Source organism: Eschrichtius robustus, chromosome 20 (genome assembly GCF_028021215.1).
Source record: "Eschrichtius robustus isolate mEscRob2 chromosome 20, mEscRob2.pri, whole genome shotgun sequence".
Taxonomy (NCBI): domain Eukaryota; kingdom Metazoa; phylum Chordata; class Mammalia; order Artiodactyla; family Eschrichtiidae; genus Eschrichtius; species Eschrichtius robustus.
Window position 1 is genome coordinate 6,002,254 of NC_090843.1, and position 21,633 is coordinate 6,023,886.

Consider the following 21,633-nt stretch of genomic DNA (forward strand, 5'->3'; position numbering starts at 1 on the left):
CCCAGATGCAAGGGTACCCCTCCTTCCTTTGGCCTCTCTTCAGTCCCCGGGTGTCCCCAAGGCCTAGCACGACGAAGGGGCTGCTCCCTTGCCCCCAGCTGTGTGTCAGCATCTCAGAGGCACGCCTTTGCGGCTCGGACGCTTAGGCTGGGCTCAGCGGGTCCAGTGCCCCGGAGCTCTCACACAGCAGAGGCACAAGAGAAGCTGTAGTCAGAGGCCTGCTCCCCGCACCCTGGGGCTGGACATTCCAAGTTCCTGGAGAGACAATGGGTCCTAACATTGCAGGCGAGGTGGCAGGCAGGGGGGCGCAGACAACGGGCCTGTGTTTCTCCCCATGCCTTCCTGCGGCCGCTCTCAGCCAGGGCCCTGTGAGGGAGGCTGAACCATCAAAAGCACAGCGGTTCACCCAGCAGATCCCCACTGCCTCTGCCCAGGGCCCAGGCTGAGGCTGGGGCCCCCTCATCACACCCCCCCTCGCTCCCTGGGGCCGAACAATGTTCCTTTTTCCTGAAGGCTTCCGGCATCTTCTAGGCTCTTCAGCCGCTAAGGCCTCGGGAGAAAGCAGTTAAATGCCAACACCTCTCTCCTTCTCCCTGACGCCCTGGCCTCTGTCCTCCTGGGGCAGGGAGAACGGGCAGTGGACAGAGCTCTGCAGCCCCCCGGAGCCGCAGCCAGAAGCACCTCCTCTCGCCCTGGCTGATTTCTCTTCATTAGTGCAATCACATCAACCCTGACAGCAGCGTGTTTATTACCGCCCTGGCGACAACCATTTCTCACCCAGTGACGCACAGCCCGGTAATGAGCTTGGGGCAGAGCTAATGAGGAACTCCCCCCCCCCGGCCTCCTGGGCAGCTCCGGCCCCTCGATGGCCTGCCCGCCGACCCGCCCACCCCCTGCCTACAGCTGCTCCACCAGGGCAGGGAGATGGGATTCCAAACTGGGAGGTCAAGGGCCACTGGGCCGAGCCTGCCGGGAGCTGCGCAAAGTCAGTGGGCATCCGCTCGAGTGGGGTGACTTCAAGGTTGACCGAGCAAGAAGGCGTGAGCGCTGGGCACTGTCTCAGGGCAGGAGAGGGACAAACAGCCGTGATGGGGAAGGCTGGCTGCCCCAGGGGAGCCTGGGAGGAGGGTACGGATACGCTGGGCTTTGCTTCCAGGAGCCCAAGAGCTTCCAGAGGATTCGGGAGGGGGTGGCTGAAGTTGATCTGGAACATTTAGTTAGTGCTGCAAGGGCCGGGCATGGAGCTGCTGCTGGAATGCAGATTACACTAGGGCCCTGCTTTGCTGGAGGATGGGCTTCTGGTCACCTCGGCTCTCCTGGAAGCCACCGATGCATGTCAGTGAGAAAGACTCCTGGGCGGTGGGCACAGTTATTATGGAGCCCAGCGCCTCTTACTAGGGAGGGTCTTCAGGCCCTCACTCAGCGCCCTGCCCCAGCTCTTTTTCAGTCACAGCTACAGTGGTAGAGTTGATGATGTCTGATGCATCTGGTGGCTTGTCCAGTGCAAGTTAAAAGGGGAAGGAGAGAGGGCCCAGGGAGAGGCCAGGAGACAGGCCCCCTAACGGCATGGAAGCTAAGGGAATACCCAGCAAACACCAAGCATCCAAGCAGCAGGGTCCTCTAGGGACCTAGAAGGCACCAGACCACTCGGGCAGAAGGTTAGGGTGGCCCGGGGTCGATTACATTTGGGACACAACTACTTTAGGAAGTGGATATGTAGATAAAACGTTACAGAAACATTTAAATACAAATGCTTGAAATATATATGTGTAAAGCATCTTAGAATCTTACAGATGATGTGACCCAAGAGATCACCTCATTCAAGTTTTTCAAAGCCAAGTTTTGCCCTCTATCCCGGGGGTTCAGGAAGCCAGGGGGCAGACATACCACATCTTCCAGCAACATCAGTGGGCTTTAAAATCTCCTTTGTGTGTTAAAATAGAACTCAGGGAGACTGTGGAACGGAATGCAAAATTTCACGCATTTAAAAAGTAAAACATTAAAAAGGAAAAGGTTGTGAGGCTGGCGGGCAGCTTCAGGCTGCATGGTCAGATCCCCCAGGGCACGTGTCCACCTCCTCCACTGCTAGAGCCCTTCACGGAGGCGCTTGGAAATGCTGTACTTATGCACCCACCTTTTCCCACGGAGGACATGGGACCCAGGGGAGGATGGGAGGATGGGGTGCACAGGGGAGGCAGGAGGGAAAGGCGCTGATGGCTTGTGGGGCGTGGGCAGTGAGCATGGGGGAGGGGGAGGGTGGAGGGTGGAGGGGGAGGGGGGAGGGAGGGAGAGGTGAGATGGCAGCAGTGCACAGGGCCAGACTGGGGAGGGCTTGGCGGTGGTACCCAGTGGGGGAAGCCATGAGGGTAAAGGCCTATCAGTGGGGTGGGGAGGGGGAGATGCAAGAGGTCTCAGCATTCAGATCCTACCGCTAAGACCCTGTGGGAGAGCAGATGGGGCATCTTGAAAGGGTTCTGAGTTCTTTAGAGAGAGGAGAGGCCATTCCAGCCTACAGCCCGTGCCCTACCCCTGCCCCCACCCAAGCTGGGGTAGAGCCTGTGGTCCAATGAGACGGCTCCCAAATCCCCAAGCAGCATGGTCAGCCTTTCCTGAATGGGGATGCCTTGACCAGATCAAAAGCGATGACCTAAGAGGCAGCTGACCTGCCCTCATTGTCTCTTTCTTACAAGTCAAGGGACCTTGGCAAGTTTCTTCACGTTTCTGAACTTCAATGCTAACAAGGTTAATAACAACACCTTCTGGCCAAAATCCTTCATAGGTTGCGGTGAAGAGAAACATGAGATGTCTGTGAACGCTACCCTCAGAAATTTGAGTTTTTAGGAAAGGATCCAGTAAAAAAACATTCACCTCAAGGCCTGAAGAGCTGATAATAGCTTAATATGTGGGTTCTCAGTGACGTATTTGCATTTTAAGCTGGAGGCAGGGAATGTCTCAACCAAATAAACAAATCCCTAATAATGGAAGTTTAGATGCTACTGGCAGGTCTGTGAAAAAGAAAGAGAGCAGCGGCATTTGGGGACAGGGCGCATGACAAATTGTAGGCCCAAAGCTGACCTTGCTTCGCTGACACCAAGATGACAATAATGACGATGATGGACACTTACTCAGTGTTTGCTAGACACTGAGCTCTGTCCTAAGAGCTTAGCACATCTCATTAAATCTTGTCACAACCCTGTGAGGTGAGGACGACTGTCATCTCCATTTTACAGATGGAAAAACCGTGGCACAGATAGGCTATGTAACTGATCTAAGGTCATCCAAGCAGCAGATGACGGGTAAATGAATTCAGGGAGTCGTGTATATTTCAGGCCCCTTAGAGGCCTGTTCTGACCCACCTGGACCCTCTGATGGCACACTCTGGATTGGCCCTCATAGTTCAAAGCAAGGAATGGGGCATCTGTACCAGATTCAGACCCGGCTCACATGATATGGGACAAGGCAGTCGCGCAGGTGCCATTGCTCAGACTTTAGACAACACACCTCCCTCCCCATTCGCACGTTTCCACCCCCGTGGAGGAGACCAGGTGTGGGGGCGCCCGGGCCCCGGGCTCCAGCAGGCCCTGGAGAGTCACCATGTCCACCCCAGAAGCCGAACTCCCCGAATGGGCTGCATTACGGCCAATAATATTTTCTCCTTTCAGGATTAGCACATCATCAGAATTTCATCACCCCTCTGGGTCACTAATAGCTTCCTAAATGGCATCAAAGTTTAATTGCTGCTTGTCTCCACCCGATTCAGCTTAGAAGACTCTCTGGAGGTCGGTCACTGGCCAGCCAGTCATGAACACCCCAGGTGACCCTAGGGAGACTCCCCAGACATCTCCAGGGAGGGGACAGGGGAAAGCAAGAGAGGAGGCAAGGGAGGAAGGGGTTCCCCTCCTGACCGCTCGTGTTCTGCCAGCTTAAGGCCCACTGAGGACACAACTGGGGCAGAGGCAAGAACCAGGAGGGTCAGGAGGAGAAGGAGGAATTCCCAGGGCGACTTCCAAACTCCACCCCCGCCCCTGGGCCACAGAGCGCGACAGGCTGGGCATCTCTCATCGGCAAGATATCAGTGAAGGATGTCGTGCAGGTGCAGGGCAGCCCGGGGCAGTGGAAAGATGCCCCAAAAAGCCCTGGGTTCAAATACTGACTTCTTTTTTTTATTATTGGGGTACAGTTGTTTTACAATATTGTGTTAGTTTCTACCGTACAGCAAAGTGAAGTAGTGTTCCCTGTGCTATATAGCGGGTTCTCATTAGTTATCTATTTTATACTTATTAGTGTATATATGTCAATCCCAATCTCCCAATTCAGCCCACCCCCCTCCCTTCCCCCCTTGGTGTCCATACGTTTGTTCTCTACATCTGTATCTCTATTGCTGCCCTGTAAACCAGTTCATCTGTACCATTTTTCTAGATTCCACATGTATGTGTTAATATACGATATCTGTTTTTTTCTTTCTGACTTACTTCACTCTGTATGGCATCTCTAGGTCCATCCACGTCTGTACAAATGACCCAGTTTCATTCCTTTTTATGGCTGAGTAATATTCCATTGTATATATGTACCACACCTTCTTTACCCATTTGTCTGTCGATGGACATTTACATTGCTTCCATGACCTGGCTATGGTACAAATCTTGACTTCCTAGCTGTGGGGCCTTGGGCAGGCAATGGCTCTGAGCCTCAGGTTACCCACACGTTGGAGGTGAAGGAGGTCAGAGGCAGGTAACGACTGTAATACACTTGACACAAAGAACTGGGTGGCTATTGGGAGCTGGCTTCCCCTCTTTAGATCCCTAGGATGGGGAGAGGAGGCCAAATCATTCTACACTGGGGAAGAAGCAAAAGAAACTGAAGCAAGAGGAAGATACGGGGGAAATATGGAGAAAAGATACCAGCGGAAAAATCTGGAAACAAAATGCAACTTGAGATCCAATCTTAAGACCCTTTGGCGGGGCAAATACAGAAACACAAATATAGTTACATTAGCTTATTAAGTGCTTCTGATACGTCAGGCTCCATGCCGAGTGCTCTGCTTGTGTCACCTCATTTACTTCTCCTTGTATTACAAACAAGCCAACGGGGCTTGAGCACATAAGTGATGGAATGCAAAGTGGCAGAGATGAACCCAAACTGACAGAGCTTGAACCCAGGTTGGCCCAGTTCCAAGGCACTGGCCCCTCTACATGCCACTTCTCAACAGCTTAAGGAAAAAAAAACCTCAAAAGGCAGGAAAGTAAGAGCACAGACAGGGGTATGCTTTAGGGATGGCCCTGTCTTGGGGGAAGTGATTCTCTGTATGAAATGCTCTTCTGGAGACCACAGTATCATCTCTGCAGTTATTAGGAATGCTCGACATCACCAGTGCACGTCGAGATGCTCTTTTTCCAGCACACAGAAGACCACACTTCCCAGCTCCCTTGCCTGGGAAGGACCACTGGGTGGGACCACGTGATCAGCTCTGGCCAGTGGGCTGCCAGGGGAATTGAGCCAGGCTAGAGTATTTAATTGTAAATGCATGTCTTCCCCTCTCAGGTATTTCAAAAGGTGCCTCCACGCCTGGATGGGCATTACCTAAGCCCCCTACCAGTCCTCCCAATTTCCTCCCCATCGAAAGACGGAGCCCAGCTGATAGAGATTCAGCAAGGACCCAACCCAGAGGCCCTACTGCTAGAGGCAGCTTCACCTGCAGGGCCAGAGGTGGGAAAAGCTGGGAACAGGGGCGCGGGAGTCTGAGCAAGGGCTCCTGGCTCAGCAGAAACACCATTTTGGATTGACATGTACACACTGCTCTATTTAAAATGGAAAACCAGCGAGGACCTACTATATAGCACAGGGAACTCTACTCAATATTATCAATGCGTAACAACCTAAATGGGAAAAGGATTTGAAAAAGCATCGATACACGTATATGTAGAACTGAGTCACTTCGCTGTACACCTGAAACTAACACAACATTGTTAATCAACTATACTCCAATGTAAAATAAAAAGTTAAAAAAAATAAACACTATTCCACGGAAGCCCAGGCTGGAGGGCAGGGCTCCCATCGCTGAGGGGCCCCACGGCACGGGGCGTAGGTGATGTGCAGAGGGGCCCGTGAGAGTGGGTGAGCGGCTGGAGAGGAGCTGGAGAAGCAGGGAGAGACCAGATGACAGAGGGCTTTATGCCGTAGGTAAGCGTTCATTCGTTCACACATTCATTGATGTATTCTTCGTTCACTGATTCATATTTGTTGAGCTCCTTCTATCTGCCAGGCACTCTCCTAGCAGCTGGGGATACAGCAGGGGATAATATAAAGCCCCGCCCACATGAGAGAGACCAGCAATAAACAAGCCAATATATGTCAGATGGAGCTGAGGGCTGTGGAGAGAGGAAAGCAGGCTCAGGGGTGGGTGCTTGGAGATGCCACGTTACAGGGTGTTTAGGGACGGATCAGGGACATCAGAGGAAAGGCCCGATTAAATGAGGACTGAGCTGTGCAGACATCTGGGAGGAGTGGGCACGGCTGCAGGGACCACAGGACCCTCCAGCGCCAGTTCAGAGGCCAGAGCACAGTGGTGAGGTCTAGGAACACAAGGGCGGTCAGCGCGGTGGACAGCAGTTGAGCGAAGGTGAGGCTGGAGAGGAGGATGTGTGTGGGAGCGAGGGGTGTGGGTTATGACATCCTTATACCTGGTGGCCCACACATTATAAGCACTTAACACTTACTAAGGGCATCTTTAAAGTGATGGAGATAATCTCATTTAACATTACAAAAAAAAAATCCTACGAGATAGATAATAAGACTTATTTTTAACTTCGTTTCCTCATTTTACAGATGAGGAAACTGGGCCTCAGCTCCCGGTGGCTCAGCGATAGAGGAAGGCCAGGACCAGGCTGGAAGCCATCGCCACTGCCATGTTGGCACCTCCAGTATCGGCAGGAGAGGGGCCTCAGTGGGGCTCCCAGGGCTCAGAGAGGGGCTTTCTGGACCAGACACCTGGCTCGGGGAGTCTGATGAGACAAGCTGTGCAGCCCCTCCCTCCCCTCCCTCCAGGACCCTGAGCAGTCCCCGGTGGGTCCCTGGCTCGGCATTGCTCACTGGCCCCGCCTTCTGTCCCCGGAGGACAGGAGTGGGTGGGAGGACGAGTGGTGGGGTTAGTAGCGGGGATGTCTCAGCAACCCGGCTTGTTTTCCTTTCCATTACAGGCAGTTGGGGCTGCTGCTGGCCCATTTGTTGCTATTGGCATCCCAAGCCCCCAAATTTATGATGACTAATTCCCACCGCTTCAGGCAGCTCCAGGGCTGTCTGCGGCAATGTGCTCCAGGCGGGGCCAGGGTGGAAATCCCGCAGGCAGCACGCTAACACCCTGCATCAATTCCAACTCAGTTTCCTGACTCCCTGAGGGGCCAGGAGGCAGAGGGCAGGGAGGGCGAGGTTCCAGCCAATCAGAGGACTCCTTCACCCACAGCCAAATCCTAGGATAACCAGACACAGGGAGCTTCAGCAACATAAAGCACGACTGTCTAACAACCAGCCTGTTTTGTAAGGTAGTGAGTCCCCCATCGCCAGGGGTATGCAAGCAGAGACCACATGGCCACTTGTCCCAGGCTTGTAGGCAGGGGACAGCACTAGATGATTTTTCATGTTTCTTTCAAGTCAAATGTACTGATCATGTTAGTCCTCAGGACAGAGAACAAGCTCATTCTCTATTACCGTTTAGCTTACAGCCCAATTGTGTCCTGTGGTACAAGATGCAGTGCATACCAATACACAGTTTAACACACTATTTTAAAGTCGGCCGTTCAGGCACTGTTTAAACAGAAAACTGCTGTAAAGGACTTGGCCTCTTTCCCAGCCTCCCTTCACTGATGGAACAAGGTTCCTGGCCCCTACTTTGGCCTTCCAGCAGAGGACATAAAGGAGAGGCGGTCGATAAATATTTGCCGAACAAATGCACGAAAGGGAGAGTTTCTGAGGCAGGTATCAGGCTGCCAGCATGATTTGGTCTCTGGGCGGGGGGTCCTGAGTCTGTCCACCCCAGGCAGGGGTGATCTTCCGCGGCCAAAACAAGCACCAAACGGTGTCACTCATCAATCCACAGCCAGAATGTTCCAGACTGCCCAGGTGAAGCCCAGGGGTGCACAGGGCGAGGGCGAGGGGTGTGCGGGGCCGACAGCCACCTCTCTGGCCCTGGGAGAAGGGGAAGTAGGGAACAGGGACACCCCCAGGGCCACCCTCGCGTGGGGCGGGGTCTCTTGACACATACCAGCTGAGCCGCAGGCAAGCACGCCAGTCGGCCTTGTGGTAATGAGTATGAAGCCCTGATCAATAAGTTATTTTTTGCTGTCAGTAATTAATAATCATAGCTTAGCCACAGCATGTAATTAAACTTTCATCCCACTCCCTTGAGTGCTGTTTGGCTTTTATCATGATTACCTCCCAGCAGCAAACTTTCTCCCTTTGGGGCCTTCGGGATCCTCCGGGGCTGGGCTTCCCAATCCCCCTTCAGGGTTTTCCCACCGCCTGGTTCCCTCAGCTCAGACTCCCCTCTGTTCCTCCCCCAGGCACCGTTCACTTGAAAGAAGCTTCTGGACCAGCTGGCTGGGCTCTGCTGCCCTCCTTCCAGCCTCCCAGCCTCTGAAAGATGTCCACCAGCAGTGATCAAGCTTCGAGGCACGTGAAACATCTTGCGAGGTGCTTGTTAAAATGCAGACACCCTCCAATCCGAGTGCCTGGGAGTCTGGATCGGGACCACTGCAGGGCCACTTTGGGTCATGGTGATGCGGCCACAGAAGGAAGTCAGAGAAGGGTCTTGGGTGAGGAAAAGGCATTCAAGGCCTTTTCAGTGGGTGGCCAGGAGCTCATGGTCCCCTGGCTAATAGTGTACAAACAATCATAATAACAACAATAATCACAATTACCCTTTACTGAGCACCTTCTATGTGCCAGGCACTTGCTAGGCACCCCCGGAATACCTGGTGTCCTCATACGTACTCTGCTCTTTTTACAACACCCCTGCGCTGAGTTTGGGGAAAGAGTGGGAATCATGTGACATCACGTTTCAGGGGCAACGATCAAATGGTAGCTTTCAGTATAAACAGGTAGTGTTGCCCAGGTTCTGCACCTGAAAAAAACTAGGTTAAGTCTAGATAAATCCGGCAGCCAATGTGAGGTTTGCCCCAAGACAGGAAGACGGCTTGGTCCCTCGCTCTGTATCATGATTAGAGAACAGGGCTCGTGGGCTCAGAAGTGACAAACAGCGCCAGTGGCTCTAACCAGCCCAAAGGGTTAATGGCATGGCCTCAAACTCAAAAGCAAAGCAAAAGGAGAAAAAAGCAAAGGAGAGACTCCACACTCTAACCCCAAAGCAGATGAGAAACAACCCCCTGGAACCCCATGCTTGACCCTGTTCCCCCGACACACAACGCAGCAGTGCCCCCAGACCTGGGCCGAGACCAAGTTCCCATAATCCTCTGCATGGTTTGCCGCCCTGGAGACAAATGGAGGGAGAGTACCCGATGGATGCTGGAAAACACTCTCTCGGAGCCAGAGAACACAAACGGAGCAGCAGGGAACCTGGGCAGCCACGCTCAAGCCGGCAGCAAACAAGAGAAGCGGGAGAGAGAGGGAATCAATCAAAGAGACCTTCGCCACTTCTGACAGGGCGAGCCCCTCCCGCTGGAAGCACAAGGACATGAGGTGGCCCGGCCTGAACTTCAGCAGGACGGACGCGTGGAATCTTGGACTTAGGTGGATGGGACAGGTGTGGAGATGGGACAGGTGTGGAGGTGGGACATGGAAACGACTTGCCGACCCAGAAGGAAGGACCTTCAGGTGCCCTGGGGACTCCTTACAAGCCTGGTTTTGGATGGGACAAGAACTAACGAGCCGCCTGCCCAGGGAAATCGTGGGGTTACTGGAGTCTGTGCAGTGATTAAGTCTGAAGCATCCAGATAGAGACGGACACCCCTCAGAGTCCGCCCAGCCCCCTGGCTTTCAGCTAGTAACCCCATGGACACCTCAGAACAAATCTGTGAGGTGCCCCAGGACTAACCTGTTCTATTCTGCCAGCCTCCCATTCCCCCTGGACCCTTAGAAGAAGGGCCCCGTCCCAGCAAGCCCACCCCAGCTGCAGATGGTCCTGGTTCCAGGGAGAGAGGGGCTTAGAACTCACCTGGTCCCAGTCCAGACTCCTGCCCCCAGATCACCCAGCAGCCTTCGCCAAGTCACCTAATGCCCCTAGACCTCAGTTTTCCCATCTGTTAAACGGCTACTAGAATAAGACGACCTCTGAAGTCCCTGCCTGCTAGAAGATTTTATGATGATCATAAAAATAATAACTTTTATTACCTTACATTTACAGGGCCCCGTTACAAAGTTTCTAAGTGCTTTAACGCAAATTACGTTGTAAAATCCTCCCCTCCACCCTGTGAGTGAGAGCTGATTATTTTTATCTGTTTGATCTTGCCTCTCTGGGCTGCCTGACGCTGGGCTCACTGGAGTCCCTTCTTCCCTGCGACTCCGGGACTCCAGAAATGGGGTGGGGCCCTTTCGAGGTCGCAGCCTCCGCAGACCGGCGCCCCCTGGGTGGGTCCTGGCCCCCTCCCGAGCCTGGAAGAAGGAAGGCCAAGCCCTGGGAGTCCTGGAGCTCAGTCCAGGCTTCGTCTCCCGCCGCCCCCAGCAGGCGCCGCTCGGACACCGCTGGCACTGCTGTCTAGATCTGCGAACACCAAAGGCAAGGAGGCACGGGTGCAGCCGCCCTCCCCCGCTGGGACCTGCCCGAGGACTGGCGGTCTGTCTGGGCGTCCGCCCTCTGAAGGGGGGCAGGGCGGATCGATCACGCCTCCTCCTCCTTCCCAACACTCCCACCCCAAACCCACCAGCCCTCCTCCACCCTGAGGCTCCTCCAGGCAGCTACAGGTCAGAGCGGCGGCTGCAGAGACACTTAAGCGGCCAGTGGAGCTGGAGGCAAAGGCGGGACGCTGAGTGTGTCTGGGGGCGGGCCCGAGCGGAGAGGGCCTCAGACCCTCAGACCTCGCCTCCGGCGAGCACCGCAGCCCTGGCGGCCGGCCAGGCAGCCAGGCGCGGGCTCCGAGACTTGGCCAGGCCTCGAGACTGCCCTCCCGGGGCGACCATCCAGGAACCCAGCGCTCTACTCCGGCTCCTTCCCGCCGCCCTCCCGCCCCACTGCCTCGCCCCGGGGCGGCCAGCGCGTGCCCGGCAGGGCCTTGCCCTTCCCCGCGGACACCGAGCGGGGACCCAGGAGCCCGGCCTGAGGAGCTGGGTGCAGCCGGGCGCTGAGCCCGGCACGGAATGGCGCGCCCCTCCCACACCAGACCGAGGGCACTCACAGCCCGGGTGGGGGGGGTAGCGACCCCCCCACCCCGACTCCTCTTAGCCTCCACGAGCGACGCCTCCCTGCACGGACCGCCACCTTCCCTTATTCGGAAGCCACAAGTCTCAGCAAGACCGCTCCAGCCCCCCCAAAGAGAGCCCCCAAACTCGGGGAAAGGGGCCTGAAACTCCCGGGAGAGGGCTCTGCCCAGGCCAAGCCTGGGGTCCCGGAGGCGACCGTGAGGCCAGCGAGCTCCCGCGCCCCTTCCCCAGCCCCACTGGGGGCGGCACTGTACCTTGGGCTCCGGCCGCGCGGATCTGGTGCAGGGCCAGCAGAGTCCAGATCAGTAGTCCCCACATGGCAACCAGCCTTTTCTTCGGGGGGTTGGTCTTCCGTACAGTTTTATAATCCTGGTGAGGTCCGGTACCCCGTGGCTACGTCCCGGGAGACTGTCTACGCGGCTTCGGCCCGGAGCGGTATCCGCCGGGGAGGGGAAGCGCTGGCGACCCCAACCCTTCCTCCTCTTCTTTAGTACAAGTCCAATCCCCGCGGCGCTCCGGGAAGGCGAGGCGCGAGCAAAGAGGAGGAGAATGAAGCCGCTCTCGGTCTCGGGGCGCCTCCCCGCTTAGCAGCCCAACTCCGACTTCTTCTCCCGGGCAGGGCGGCCTCGCTGATCTGACCGGGTCGCGGGCCGGGCTCCGGAATAAAGCGACAACTTCAGGAAACTTCCTCCCGTGGCCACGTTGCCCGCCCCCTGCCCGCCCCCTGCCCGCCCCCTGGTCGCCCCCTGGTTGGGTGCTCCGCGCGGACGCAGTCACCGCCGATCCGGGCGCCGGGCCCCCGGGGCCGCGCGGGAGGCGAGCGCGGCGGCAGACGCGGGTGCGGGGCTTCTTTCAGGGGCGCCGGGTTCGGGAGGCGCGGTGAGCATAGCGGTCGGAATCTCCCTGGAGCTGAAGTTTTCTTCTCTCTAACTTTGCAGGCGGCATCTGGCGGCGCCGAACCACCTCTCTCGGCTCCACCGCCCCGGCGCCTAATCCGGGGACTCTCGTTCCCTCCTGGGGACGCCGGGCCCGTGCGCGCCCTCGGCTCCGCGCCCAGCGGGCTAGCAAACTTTGCGGGTCCCGCGGCCCGGCGCGCCGCCCCGCGAGCCCATGTCCGCTCCGGCTGCGGGGCGGCGGGGACGTCTGCTGGGCTCGGCGACCCGGGCTTGTCGCCGGCGCCCGGGCGCGGAGCCTCCTGCTGGCCCGAGGCTGGAGCCGGGCGGCTCTGCCCTCCGCCGCTCCCCGGCCGGAGCTCTCGGCGAGGCGCGCGGAGAGCCTGGCGGGCGGCCCCGGCTCCGGGGGCGCGGCGCCTCCTCGGACGCCCGGCGCGCGCCGACCTCCCGGGCAGGAGAAGCAGCGGCCGCCGCGCCCGCCCCAGCGCCTCGGTCGCGCCGCCGGCCGCCTCGGCCGCTCGCTCGCCGAACCCGCCGCCCTCGGCTTCCCGGGCTCGGCGTCCGGAGAGCCACTCCTGCCTGCGCCGAGCGGGAGCTGCGCGGGCCGCGTGAGCCGGGGACGAGCGCGGCGGAGGCGGAGGCGGAGACGCGGCGAGGGGGGCCGAGCGCTACCCCGTGGCCGCCACTGAAGAGCAGCCTGCGCCCGGGGAGGGGGGCGGCGGCGGCGGCGGCGGCGGCGGCGGCGGCGGCGGCGGCGGCGGCGGCGGCGGCGGCCCCGAGCCAGGCCCGGGAGCGAGCCCCGTGGAAACACGAGCCGTTTGCGCGGCCGCGGGCGCCCAGCCTCTCCGGGAGCCGCGGGAGAGCAGCAGTGCTAACCTCGAACCTGGCCGGGGCGGGATGCGCCCAGAGCCCCTCGGCTCTCTCGGCCAGCCTTCCCTTCCAGCCTCGGCCCCGCACCCCGCTGTCAAAGGCCTCATCGGACCTCTCTCCCCGAGCCGGGAACCTCGACACCCTTCGCGGACGTTGAGTAATAGGGGTGGGGGGGTACTGGAAAGAGGGGTTCGGGCAACTGGTTGATTCCAGTTTCCCTTTCCCAGGTCAGGCTTTCAGAAGAACCGCTCAGGGAGGAGAGCGAGACAAAGGAGAGGCCTGGGACTTAACAGACGGCTGAGAGAGTGAAGTTGGTGCCAAGGCATATGCATTCTTTGTTTCTTCTTTTTTTTTTCCTTTTGAGCTCTGCTTGCAAAGGGTAGAAGAATGGGAAATTAGCGAGGAAGCTATAAAAGGGAAGCTCGGAGGCTTCCTTGCTTGTAGACCACAGGAGTTAGCAGCCCTGCTGAGGGGGAAGGCCAGCTCGGGTTTGCAGGACCCAGTTAAACATTCCTGGGTACTAGACAGCTTTGCTTCCATGGATCCCTTCCTCCATTAAAAAAAAAAAAAAAAAAGAAAGAAAGAAATTATCTATATATATTTTTAAAAAATCTATATATATTTAAAGTAATATTTATGACTGCATTGGCATAAATATATTAATATTACATATTAAAACAATTTTCTTCAACCTAAAAGTTCATTGATTTCTTCTGATTTTAAAAGAAACGAAAACATTTCCATTTCACGCTCCCCGGCACTGCGCCTGCGGAGCCACGTGGAGTCTCCCTGTCCCTTTGGTGTTTCTGCTGGGAGCGAAGAGCCACTAGATTCCACCTGTGGGCGCAGCGCTTTTCTCCTCTCTCTCCCTGGCGGCCCACTCCAGCCCAGAGGGCACCCCTTCTGCTTGCTCTGGAGCAGACACAGCCCTGCAGACGTTTCATTACTTTTATATTCCCATCTCACCTGCCTTGGAAAAAGAACCATGGGCATTTTCTGAAAACAGCTGAGAAGCCAGCCCGCTTTCCCTACATGCTTCCATCGCCTAATGCAAACATCATTTTGCAACTTTTCCCCCTGGCAACCTGTGCTCCATCCCAGACCAAAGCCGTTCTGGCTGGCTGACTGGTAAAGGGGAGGGCTTTGGGGGCAGGTGGCCCAAGTGCGGCCAGCCCTCCTTCGTCTTACTGGCCATGCCATTGCCAGTTGCTTAGGGATGCCCAGCTGGGGCCTTGCACACTCCCTGCTCTAACTGCCCCCTCCCAGAGCGCAGGCCCTTCCCAGACCTCGGAGAACAGCTGGGCATGCAGCTATTACACTGGTGCTATTACACTCTTGGCTCACAGAGGGGGCCTGAGAGCCAGCTTTGCCAGCGACCTCTCCTCAGCCAGCAAAGGACCAGCAGAAAGGCTGTATCTCTGTTCTCTGAGGGCGGGAGCTCACATCCACCCAAACGTCTACCCTCTTCATGTCCAGTCCCAGACTTCAGTAGCAGGAGTCTGAACTGGAGGCTCCGAACAGCATTTGTTCTCTTTGTAGAAAGAGACATGTTTGCACAACCATGTGTAACCCCATACACCTTCTCCTGGGAGTTTAATCCCCAAAGGCCAGGGCAGGGCACCAACCAGTGGCTGCGGTGAGGGAGGAGGTTGTCCCTTTGTGTAGGACATCTCCAGAAATGCCTGCTTGTTAGAGAGCTACGAGGATGGTACCCTTCCAGCAAGTCTTCGTCTCTATCCATCTTAGGCTGTTTCTGGCCTCGGCCTGCGTGCATAAACAAACACACACACACACACACACACACACACACACACACACACACACAGAAGGGAGCTATCTGATTTTGCTTCTTAGAGTTTCGCCAGCCCAGGAGGAGGCTGAACAGGGAGACTGCCACTTTGAGAGGGGCTCGTTACTGAGAAAGTCACTTGCAGACACCATGACCTCATTCTTGCCAGCAGCGGTGTAATTAGAGGTTGCAAACGGTGCAGTTACAGTGGGTGCCACATCGGGAGGGGCCGCGTGGCTTTCCCAGGCCCTCTTCTGCCACCCTCGTGCAATCCAGCCCCTTTAAATTTGAGTCTGTGGGTACAGCTCTCCCGGAAAACTCGGGACAGGATCTGGGGCTTCTCCCTCCTTTCCATCCCATCTCCCTCCATCCCCAGAGCTGGCGCGTAGAAGGCTCATCATCTTGGAGATGCTCTCTCCATCCATTCCAGTCTGTAAATTTGAGGCGGGGGGTATGCAGATGAGCACAGTTCATTTCAAAGGAGAAGGAAAGGCCTGGGTCCCTCTGCTTCCCCTGCCCCTTCTCCCTTTCCAAGTGGATGAAGTGCGTTTAAAACATCACCCTTCCAGTAGAAAAACCTTTGCTAAGCCCCAAACAGGACCACTTTCTTAGCCTCCCATCCCACACATAGAGCCAGTGAGAGAGCAATACTGCAGAACTTTGCCAGGGAGACTTTGGAGTGGGAGGTGGATTACACCCTGTGCCAGCCAAGAGCAAGGAGACAAACCCCAGGACGGTCAGATGGAGCTGTTCAGTATCACAGAAGGCCAAGCGCCTCCCTCCCCACCATCCCTTGGCCTCCGACCCATCTTCCGCCCCATTTTACACACAGAAAGCAAAGGGGAGGCCAGGCGGGGTCCGCTTTTCAATCTGATTATTGTATAGTTTTTTCTATTTTCCATCTCAAATGTAACAGCAACAAGAACAGACTGTTCGTTTGCAGGGCTGGGCACGTTCTCCACCAGCGGGGACCAGGCAGGCGGCAGTGATAGCGGAGAGACAGACACGTGTGCCCGCTCCCTTGTCCCCACCCCCTCATCCCCGGTTCCCTGCTTCCCAAGGTGCTCCAGGTGCCGCCCGCAGCCAGGAAGCCCACTCCGGTGCTTAATTTGCTGAGGATGAGAAGGCAGAAAGAGTGAGCCTTGAGAGCAGGGGAAAAGGATTGGGCACGACTCAATCTAGAAGGAAGATGAAAGCGAGACCAGAAGGAGAGTCAGGGTTGAAGTGGTCTTTTAACTATGGGTTTCAGGGCAAAAATACTTCCCACACCCATCTCTTCCTCCCCAGCGTCTCATTCCAGGCTGCTCTCAGGGTTGCCGTGGGTGGGGCTGGGAAAGGGCCCCCCTGAGTAGGAACGCCCAGCAGAGCCATCTCTGCTCCACCTGAAGGGAACTCAGACAACTAATTGCCTTGAAACACGGCTTCTAGTAAATAATTAATAGCATTCTTTTTTCGTTTTGTTCTGTTTTGAGCTTGGAGAAAAGGATGGAGTAGAGTTGATGGAAATGGTTTATTAATCTCCATAGGAAAAGAGGGAGGCTCTGGGGCTCTGTCTCAGTCAGCTCGGGCTGCCGTAACCAAATACCACAGATTGGGGGCTGGGAAGTCCAAGATCAAGGTGCTGGTATATTTGATTCTCGGTGAAGGCTTGTAGATGGCCACTTTCTTGCTGTGTCCTCACATGGGAGAGAGAGAGAGGGGGTAGGAGGGAGAGGCTGGAGGGAGAGAGAGAGCTCTGGTCTCACTTCTTTTCATAAGGACACTAATCCCACCTTTGGTGTCCCATCCTTATGAGCCCATCTAAACCCAATTACCTCCCAAAGACCCCATCACCTTCCAAAGACCCCATCTCCAAATATTGTCACAGTTGGGGAAGGTTAGGGCTTCAACATGTGAACTTGGGGAGGATACAGTTTACCCCAAAGCAATCCCCTAATGCAAGATCTACCCCCATCCTCAATTACCCGCTGTAACTTACTTTCACTCCCTTAGGAGAAAGGACCTAAGAGCACAATGCATGTTCATGGCTGGGCTCGGAACAGCCTGCTTCTCTGGCTTTTCTGTGCTAAGGTCCAAACCACCGTGGGTGTAGCTCTTGGACTCCAAGCCCCAGGATCTGATTGGCTAGGAATTTACCTAAACAGACTGGGGTTCCGTCTTCCATGCCCACCAAGAAGAGGAAAAGAGACACAGAGAGATGGAGCAGAAACCCACCAATACTGGCTCAGAAATGAAATGCACACGGCTTGCTGGTCAGGAGCCAGATGCAAGCCAGAGAGAATAGAGGTTAACAGACCACAGGAGACAGCATTTTTAGACAATAGAACTGCTAAATGTAGGCTAGGCTGGGAAAGGAAGTGAACGCATGAGGAAACATAGGCATCTATTATGTCTAGGCCATTTGCAGCCACTCTGAGCCCCCCGCTCAGCATGTGGTGGGTGGTGGGTGGTAGCTGGCGGCTGGTGGCTGGTGGGTGGGTGTGCAGCCAAGTCTTGTGGAGAAGCGTAGTGCTGATGCCAGACAGGAGAGGGCGCTCTAAACACACGCTGCTGGAAGGTCCAGGAAGGAGGAAGTTGGTTGGGGCAAAGTGTGTACTTTGTGGTCGTTTCAGAAGTAAAACCAGCACACATTTTACTCAAGAATGTCCTTAAAGTGTCTACAATACGGTCTAGAGCACCACAGAGAAGACTGCCTCTGGGTGGCCGGGACATTGATCTTTAAATTAGACAAGGATTTAGAATCATTGAAGGCCATTCAAAATCCCAGAGCAATGAACTTGAACTTGAGCAGGGTTTATTTCATCTGCCTAGTACAAGAGAAAACTGTGACTGCCTTTCAGAGCCATCAAAGGTGAGCTCTCACAACTTAAAGGGTGAGTGCCTTTGATTGGGCTCCATCTGCTTCAGGAACACTCAGCTCCTGGCTGTTTCGAAGCCACGCCACACACGGGCCTGCCTTAGGGCTGGGGCTCGCTGATCCCTGGGCCTGAAATGCCCTTCCTCCAAATGTCCGCCTGACTCACCCCTCCAGCTTCACTGTGTCTCTGTTTAAATGGCACCCGGCCAGTGAGGCCTCCCTGCCAATCACTTTGAAAAAGCAATCCCACCTGAAGGGTGATGTTCAAGACAGTCACCAGTGGTAAGGCAGAGGCACTGACCGGTCAGCACAGTGCTGCCTGGGCCACTCCGCGAGCACATAATGCCCGGCATACACACATACGTGCACGCACAAACAAACACACACACACACACACACACACACACACACACTCCCTATGTCTCCTCTGACTTCCTTTCCCTTTAGCACTTTTACCGCCATCTGATATACCTTAAATTTTACTTGTTAGTGTATTTATTGCCCATGCTCCCCCACTGGAATATAAGCATCTTAAAGGCAGGGATTTTTACCAGTTTTACTCTGGGCATGTATAATAATCACAATCAGACCAAGCGATAATATATGCTCAATGAAATCAAAACAACCGGAAAATGTATATGAAGTGTGAACAGCCTTTCAGTTTCATTACGGTGTCTTTCCTTCTACTGACCTTGCAAATTAAGCTATTTACACCTCAAGTGTGTGTTTTCCGATATTTGTATTTACAGCAAACATTACTACTGCCTGAAAATTAATCCAATCTCCAACTAACATCTGTAACTTATACAATCCCATACATTCGTTTAATTTCTAAGTAATGTTTTGCAGAACTAAGTAAGTTGAAAGGTGGTGTGGATTTTAGGCACGAGGATACTTCTCATTACAATGCAGTTAATATTCCAAGTTGTGCTATGGCGGAGTTAGGCCTCCTTACTTGGTTTCTAAAGAGGACTCTTCTCTTTGTAAACGTTTACATTACAGAATTCTTAAAAGTTGCTGCATATAAAATATGATTCAGTTTGTGTTCTAAGATCAAAGTCCACCCACGCTTGGGATAAGAGGGAGGCATTTTTTTGGAAGGCAAAAGGCAAGAGTGGCCAGAGCTGGAATGGGGTCTCAGAGATCTGAGTTCAAATTCTAGCTCTACCAGCACTAGCGGAAGATGCTACCTTTCTAAGCCTTCATTTCCTCATAGGTAAAATGAGACTGATAAAAGTAGCCGCCTTATAATGTTGTACAGATTGAATGAGATAATACATAGAAGCTCTGGCATCTAACAAGCAATCAGTGATATTAACCATTCTTTTTTTAAATAAATACTTTATTAGTTATTTATTTATTTGGTTGCACCAGGTCTTAGTTGCGGCTGGCAGGCTCCTTAGTTGCAGCTCGAGGGCTCCTTAATTGAGGCTTGCCAGCTCCTTAGTTGTGGCATGCAAACTCTTAGTTGCGGCATGCATGTGGGACATAGTTCCTGGATCAGGGATCGAACCCGGGTCCCCTGCATTGGGAGAGTAGAGTCTTAACCACTGCACCACCAGGGAAGCCCCATGATATTAACTATTCTTAATGAAAATCATTCCTCAGTGTTCTCTTAGAGTTTTGGAACAATCCTGCAGTTACTTCTCCAGGTTATAGAACTAGGCTTTACTCTAGGGCAGGCTGGTAAACTACAGCCTGGGGGCCAAATCCCATCTGTCGGCAATTTTTGTAAGTGAGGTTTTATTCGCGCAGCCACGCCCATTCACTTACGTATTGTCTGTGGTTACTTGCAGTTAACACAGTAGCAGAGTTGAGTAGTTGCCACGGGGACTTTATGGCCTGCAAATGTTCAATATTAGCTGTCTGGCCCTTTACAGAAAAAATGTGCCAACTCTTGCTCAAAAAGAAAATGACGGCGGGTAGTCCCATACATGTCCTAGACTTTTGGATTCTGAGATTGTCCGTTCTGCCCTTACCATTTTCTTGCAGGCCCGAGTATCAGCCTGCCCTTCCATACTTGCCTGAAGTCATCTGAGGGCAGCAGTTCAGTGATGTGAGCTTTCCCGCACCTGACTTTTATCTGGCTAAACAATCGCATCCAGCAGGAATTTCTACAATATAAAGAGTGGGCCAGAGATCATGTGCCAACAGGCACATGAAAAGATGCTCAACATCGCTAATTATTAGAGAAAAGCAAATCAAAACTACAATGAGGGATCACTTCACTCTGGTCAGAATGACCATCATCAAAAAGTCTACAAATAATAAATGCTGGAGAGGGTGTGGAAAAAAAGGGAACCCTCTTGCACTGTTGGTGGGAATGTAAATTGATACAGCCACTATGAAGAACAGTATGGAGGTTCCTTAAAAAACTAAAAATAGAGTTAACATATGATCCAGCAATCCCACTCCTGGGCATGTATCCGGGGAAAACTAATTCGAAAAAATACACGCACCCCAATGTTCATTGCAGCACTATTTACAATAGCCAAGACATGGAAACAACCTAAATATCCATCGACAGAGGAATGGATCGACCTCTTTGTTTCAGGTCTCTGCCATCGGCCTCTCCTTGCCTCTCCTGGATGACACGACCTACTCCCTCATTCCTAAATGACTGCACCTCAGGTTTTTCCCCCTGTATCTCATTCAATTCTTGACTTCCTCTAGATAAATTCAGAAAATCAGATCAGTATATCTGGACTTCATTACTTTTACTGCCTTGTTTTTACTGAATTTCAGATTGCCATTTTTCCAGTAGACTCATGGAAACATGAAATGAGAAACAGCCCTGAGAAAGCAAATCCATAGGTTCTTGTTGAGCAAGTCGTGCTTTTGATCTGAGTATCCTCTTGGAATGATAGTTGGGCTGGGTATATTACATTCCAGGTTCAGAATAATCCTCCCTCAGAACATTGTATATGTTGGAGCCCCTGCATTTCTGATGAAACATATGATACTAGTTTTATTCTCCTAGCTTTGCAGCCAACCTGTTGGTTATCTCTGGAGAGAAGTTCTTGTGGTCCTTGTTCTGAAATTAACCAGGATGTCTTGTTTCCTTCTGGGTTGTCTTCTTTCATTCATCCTGCTTAGGGAGCCCTTTCATTCTGGAGACCGTCCTTCTCCTCAAGGAAGTTTCCTTCGATTAAGCTTTTGATAATTTCCTCTTTTCCATGCTGTTCTCTGTTCCTGCATCCTAAGACTCTTAGTAGTTGGATCATGTACATGAAGGCCAGCAGCACAGGTACCACCTGGGAACTTGTTGGAAATGCAGATTCTCAGGCCTCACCCCAGACCTACTGAATCAGAATCTGTATTTTCACAAGATCCCTAGATGATGTGTACATACATCATGTTTTGAGATGTGCCGCTTTAAATCATTCTCACTTCATATTTGATTGGAACCATTAAGGCTACATACCTGAAGAACCATTGCACACCACTACCTCCATCCCTGGAGCCATCCTCTCATCTCTCCAGGCTTAGAAATCCGGTGTCCCTCTTCTTTGAGGTGAGAAACTTTCTAACTCCCAAGGGATCCTCCTCCTTTACGTACTTGTTCCTCTCCGATATGTTCAGTCTTTTTCTTTTTACTGAATCTTTTCATAACACCTTTAAATAGAAGCAAGTATTCCCAACGTGAAAAAGTTTCACTTGACCCTTTTCCCTCTTCCAGTTACCTTCCCATTTCTCAATTGCCTTTTCCTGCCAAATTTCCTGAATTCATACAAAACAGGCTCTCGTTTCTTTCTGTATCTCCCTTCCTTAACCCCTTGAAATCTGGTTTTTGACTCACTGCTTTTAAAAACTTTTCTAAAAGTTCTTTTTGGCTGTGGCTGATTACTGTGGCCTTT

General features: G+C 53.7%; 1 protein-coding gene across 3 annotated transcripts in view; it reads right to left on the bottom strand.

The window, feature by feature from the left end:
* The window catches only part of SDK2 (sidekick cell adhesion molecule 2), a 266,204-nt gene extending 254,152 nt beyond the window's left edge, over nucleotides 1-12,052 (bottom strand). For all 3 annotated transcript variants that reach the window (XM_068530696.1, XM_068530694.1, XM_068530695.1), the window contains exon 1: nucleotides 11,622-12,052. In XM_068530696.1, coding sequence (XP_068386797.1) covers nucleotides 11,622-11,685 — 64 coding nt within the window. In that variant the 5' untranslated portion in view covers nucleotides 11,686-12,052. The remainder of the gene's footprint in view (nucleotides 1-11,621) is intronic.
* Nucleotides 12,053-21,633: the final 9,581 nt, after the last annotated feature.